This window comes from Gekko japonicus, unplaced genomic scaffold (genome assembly GCF_001447785.1).
Source record: "Gekko japonicus isolate JY-2015 unplaced genomic scaffold, Gekko_japonicus_V1.1 scaffold5851, whole genome shotgun sequence".
Taxonomy (NCBI): domain Eukaryota; kingdom Metazoa; phylum Chordata; class Lepidosauria; order Squamata; family Gekkonidae; genus Gekko; species Gekko japonicus.
The window spans coordinates 27,296-33,153 of NW_015175026.1; the positions used below are offsets into that span (position 1 = coordinate 27,296).

At 52.8% G+C, this 5,858-nt stretch overlaps 1 protein-coding gene across 1 annotated transcript in view; it reads left to right on the plus strand.

Moving 5' to 3' along the window:
• Positions 1-5,858, plus strand: part of LOC107122163 (ras-associating and dilute domain-containing protein-like) — a gene marked incomplete at its 3' end in the record, with an annotated part of 36,626 nt that overhangs the window by 24,401 nt on the left and 6,367 nt on the right. The window contains exon 7 of the mRNA XM_015425190.1: positions 2,053-2,243. Within this exon, the coding sequence (XP_015280676.1) occupies positions 2,053-2,243 (191 nt within the window). The remainder of the gene's footprint in view (positions 1-2,052; positions 2,244-5,858) is intronic.

Genomic DNA, 5,858 nt, shown 5'->3' on the forward strand with positions numbered 1-5,858 from the left:
GCACCATCGTTCAAAAGAATCTATTCTTCGGCGCTCGACCTTCCTGACGGTCCAACTCTTGCAGCCATACGTGACTACTGGAAATACCATTGCTTTGACCATGCGGACTTTTGTTGGCAGGGTGATGTCTCTACTTTTTATCATGCTGTTTAGGTTCGCCGTCGCTTTCCTCCCAAGGAGCAGGCGTCTTTTAATTTCATGGCTGCTGTCATAGTCTGCGGTGATCTGGGATCCCAGGAACGTGAAGTCTGTCACTGCTTCCACGACTTCGTCTTCTATTTGCCAAGGAGCCATGATCTTAGTTTTTTTGACGTTGAGCTTCAAGCCCACTTTTGCGCTCTCCTCTTTTACCCTGCGCAAGAGGCTCTTTAGGTCCTCTTCCCTTTCTGCCATTAGAGTGGTATCGTCTCCATATCTGAGGTTGTTGATCTTTTCCCCAGCAATCTTAATTCCCGCTTGTGATTCATCCAGGCCAGCATTTCGCATTATGTACTCTGCATATATATTAAATAAGCAAGGTGACCATCTTAATAATAACTAATTATCTTATGGCATTGTGTGTAGAATAGCCGGGAGATCCTAAGATTATCTGGCAGGAGGAAGCCCTAGCTCTTTAGCATTATACACCACTAGGTGGTGAGCTAGACTTTTTTTTTAAGGCTAGATACGTTTCAGAGATGGTTTTCCATTGCCTGTCTCTGCGTCGCAGCCCTGGTATTCCTTGGAGGCCACCCTTCCGAATATTAGCCAAGGCTGACCTTGCTTAGCTTCTGAGATCTGACGAAATCGGGCTAGTCTGGGCCATCCAGGTCAGCTGCATTGTTTACTTTGCAGAAAGCCAGGAGAGTGAGAGCCTTTCTGAGCTCCTCAGGGAGGCCGTTCCACAAGGCGGGGGCCCCAACAGAGAAGGCCCTGCGTACGGGCAGTTGTTGACTTTGCCCATTTGCAGGTTGGCACCTGAAGAAGACCCTGCTCCAATGAGTGAAGGTAAAGGTAAAGGTTCCCTTGCTCGAAAGCCAGTCGAGTCCGACTCTAGGGTTGCGGTGCTCGTCTCCATTTCAAAGCCGAAGAGCCAGCGCTGTCCGAAGACATTTCCATGGTCATGTGGCCGGCATGACTCAACACCAAGTGTACGTCTTCGTTAAAACATTCCTGCCCAACCTTTTCTTTCAGTGGGGCCTAAAAGATTGGGTTGCATACAGCAAATTAGCAGTAGCCGTTCCGGGGGGTCTTGCTGCCCCCCATCCCATAGATCGTTTCCTCCCCAGCACAGTTTTGATTGATGTCAGGACAGAGTCTGGGGGCACATTTAGGTGCAAAGTGGGGAATTTATTAAATTCCATACTGGCATCGAGGGAGGCTGTAATAGCTGCAGTCTTCCACATTAACAGTTTCCGCATTAACCGTCTTTAAGTATCAAAGTCAACAGTTCTCCGGGGAGCCGTTTTAGGCGGCATTGTTAGCAGAACGGGAGATTGCTGAAATAGCACTGTTATTGAAACGGCATTTTCCGCGAGCAAAGACAACCTTTTTAATAAGCATCGCCCAGGAGTAGTTTAGTGTCGAATCCCCCCAAGATAATCCATCGGGCACAAACCGCAGAGACTGATATATGCTACTTTCTTCCGCAGGTGTGAATGGCAGCCACTGAGAGTCAGTCTGGTGTAGTGGTTAAGTGCGCGGACTCTAATCTGGGAGAACCGGGTTTGATTCCCCACCTCTCCACTTACAGCTGCTGGATGACCTTGGGCAAGCCATAGTTCTGTCAGAGCTGTCCTTGAAAGGGCAGTTCTCGTAAGAGCTCTCTCAGCCCTACCCACCTCACAGGGTGTCTGTTGTGGGGAGGGGAAGGGAAAGGAGATTGTAAGCCGCTCTGAGACTCCGAGTAAAAGGCAGGGTATAAACCACCACCTCCACCACCTCCACCACCTCCACCTCCTCCTCCTCCTCCTTCTTCCCTCTTTGAAGCTATCTTCAGGGCTAACTTCATCAACACCCCGGAGAGACAGAGGTCGGCCAGTGGATTAAATCAGAGCTCTGTGTCACTTACAGATGACATCCTGGAGTCGTTCGACAACCACCCCCCGATCATGTTGCCCAGCGGGGGGTTCAAGGTGGACCTGGAGGTGGAACACCTGGACGACAACATCTACCGCCATCTCCTCTACATCCGTCACTTCCTGTGGAGCCTGCGCAGCAAAAGCCCCCACCCCAGCGACTCGCCGGAAGCGGAACCCCCCAAGGTAATGCTCGCTCAAAATGCCTATCCGGAAAGGCAAATTTGCAGGGCAACACAAGGAGGGAAGCTCAGGCCCCCCAAACCACATTGTCTTATTTACATGGGGAGAACCCACAATTCAATTTTTATAGCCCCCCATAGGGGATTTTTTATTGGCATTTACTAAAAACTACAACAAAATTAGGGAAGGAATCTACACACTATTTGTTGTTCAGTCGCACAGTCGAGTCCGACTCTTTGCGACCCCATGGACCACCAGATCACGCCAGGCCCTCCTGTCTTCCACCGTCCTCTGAAGTTGGCTCAATTTCAGGTTCGTTGCATCTATGACACTGTCTAACCATCTCATCCTTTCCCGTCCCCGTCTTCTTTGACCTACACACTATAGGAGAAAGAAAAGAAAACCCACTAAAATCCCAAGGGTTGGAGGTCACATACAGCTTGTAAAAAAAATTGCTTAACAATAATAAAGAGCTTTCTTTTTTTCCAGGACTGTCCCGCTTAAATTCTTGCCTTCAGTCATAGGGGTCGTTCCAATTTGCTTTTCACTGCCCGACTTGAAGAGAGTCTCGTCACTTTATTGCCCAGCGGACTGAGAGCCCACAATTCCATGCATTGCTGGTCAGACTTGCCACCGTCCCCCCCTCCCATAGTGTGTTTTGAGGGAGCCCAGGGCCCCAGACACTTTGGTGTTTGGTGTCGTGGTGAAGTGCGCGGACTCTAATCTGGGAGAACCGGGTTTGATTCCCCACTCCTCCACATGCAGCCAGCAGGGTGACCTTGGGTCAGTCACCAGTTCTCTTGTAGCTGTTCTGAAGAGAGCTCTCTCAGCCCCACCCACCTCACAGGGTGTCTGTCTGTTGTGGGCAGGGGAAGGGAAAGGAGATTGTAAGCGGCTCTGAGACTCCTTCGGGTAGTGATGGACGGGGTGTAAATCCAATCTCCTCCTCCTCCTGTATTTATCCCTGTCACCATGTTCTCCAAGGCAGACTTCCTCCGAACATGGAGGCTCCACCAAGGCCAGCAAGCCTCCAGTGAGGCCTGCCCACTGTGAAGCCCGCAAGCCAGCCCCTCTCACCTCGAATTGACCTTCCCAGCGGAGCCGGCCTCTCATTCATCGCAAACTTTTTGGCTCCAGACCCCTCGCGTTCCCCACCAGGCTGTGCAGCTGCCAGCCGCTTGCTCCAATCCAATCTCATTAAGCTGGGACGTTTCCTGATGAATGCTCCCTTTGCTTTTCCTTCTCTGAGCCCCGCTGCTCCTCTGCTGCCGCCGAGCCAAGAAGGGGCTCCACTCCGCTTCCTTCTCAGCCTTTGACTTTGCTGCGTTCTCTCCCTCCGTCCTCCGGCCGTGCGTATCGTACAGCGACTCTATATTGCCTTTCACACCGGAGGATTCTCGGCACCGATTTCTTTGCTCGACACGGAAGGATGCGGGCTGAGAGCTTTGTGGCGCATATGCTGTCGGGAGTTAATCGGTGTGGGTTCCCACCGGCTAGCAGAGGGCTTAAATAAAGCTACAAACACAGAAGCATTTCTTTCTGCCAGTCACCCTGCTTACGAAGCTAGACAGAGCCACGTTGCAAGTTTAAAAGAGAGATACTCCTCTCTTTATTTGAGAAGTACACTTTAGACAGGAAAGAGTAGGGACAGGATAGAGTACCAGGGGTCATTTCCTGCGGGAGCGCACAGGAGCGGAGCTCCGGCAGTAAAGAGCCCAGGGGGCGGGCACATGCAACAAGCCCCACCCCCTGCTCCCAGCAGCCCTCAGTCAGAGCAAGAAGCAGCCAGGTAAGTTGCAGAGTCTCCCCCTGCCCCCCCGGCCCAAAAGAGTCCAGTGGCACCTTTACGACCAAGTTTTATTCAGGTACAAGCTCTCCCTCCTCTGTGAGGACAGATCTGCGCATCCCCCCCCAATAGCTAGCAATCCAAAACAGTCCAGTGGCACCTTTAAGACCAAGTTTTATTCAGGTACAAGCTCTCCCTCCTCTGCGAGGACAGATCTGCACGCCCCCCCCCCCGCAATAGCTAGCAATCCAAAACCGCCCAGTGGAGCCTGAGCGGTGGGTGTTGCCTTCTGACACACTCCCGGTGAGGTCAGGGGTGTGTGGCCTATGTAAATGAGTTATGCTAATGAGTTATGCTAATGAGCTCCTGCACCTCTTTTTCTACGAAACGACCCCTGTAGAGTACTAACTTACTAGCTAAAGGATGGAAGCAGGTGGCGAGAGGCCGATCTGCCTCATGGTTCCAAGAGAGGAAGAGGCGGAGATTGGTTTTATACCCCACGGCCCTTCACTACCCGAAGGAGTCTCAGAGCGGCTCACAATTTCCTTTCCCTTCCCCTCCCCACAACCGACACCCTGTGAGGTAGGCTACGGGCCTGGCATCCTTGCTACACCCCTGGAGAAGCGGGTACACGCTCCAGGAAGGCGAAGGTGCTTTATCTAATCGTCCTGGCAGGGAGCTTGAGAGGTAGAGCTGTTTGCTTGCCCCCTGCTGGGAGCCCGAGGGCCAGCAGGGAGCAGCTAGGAGCTTATTTGCAGCTTTCCTTTCTCTTTGGGGCAGCGTGTTTAAAAACCCCGGTGGAGAAGACAGAAGGTCAGTGTATGGGATTAGCCCTGCACTAATCCCCTAACCTGAAAGCAAGGGGTCAGGAAGGCGAGGCCCCAAGATTGGATTTATACCCTTTGGCCCTTCACTACCCGAAGGAGTCCCAGAGCGGCTTACAGTCTCCTTCCCCTTCCTCTCCCCACAACAGACACTGAGAGAGCTCTTCCAGCAGGCACCCTGTGAGGTAGGCTACGGGCCTGGCATGGACCGTCCTTGCTACACCCCTGGAGAAGCGGGTGCACGCTCCAGGAAGGCGAAGGCGCTCTATCTAATCGTCCTGGCAGGGCGCTTGAGAGGTAGAGCTGTTTGCTTGCCCCCTGCTGGGAGCCCAAGGGGCAGCAGGGGGCAGCAAGGAGCTTATTTGTGGCTTTCCTTTCTCTTTGGGGCAGCGTGTTTAAAAACCCCGGTGGAGAAGACAGAAGGTCAGTGTGTGGGATTAGGCCTGCGCTAATCCCCTAACCTGAAAGCAAGGGGTCAGGAAGGCGAGGCCCCAACAATCTTCTTAGCGAGGACGTAGCGGTTGAGCCGGCATTGTGGACAGCCAGGCCAAGTCATGGCGCACGGGGTTCAAACCCCTGCTCAATCACGAAGTGGATTATGTGCCCATGGGGGTGGTGTGTTAAAGCAGCGGGACCCCAACCCTGCCTTACAATGTCCCCACTGGCTTTCTGAAAAGCTCGGCGGGGTGCCCAGGCGAAGCACTGGTAGGTTCCATGGTGCCCGTGAGCGCCAGGTTGGGGAACCCTGTTATTAAGACACACACACCCCAATCAGACTGAGTTCCTCGGTGCAAGGGGCAGGATGCAAAGGTGGTTGATTAAATTAAAAATGTTTACCTGACATAGTCCTCTTCCTCCCAAGGGGATGTTGCAGGGTGGTTAGAAGAGGAGAAGAGATTGGATTTATACCTCACCATTCACCCGAAGGAGTCTCAGAGCGGCTTACAGTCTCCTTCCCCTCCCCACAACAGACACCCTGTGAGGGAGGCGGGGCTGAGAGAGCTCTTC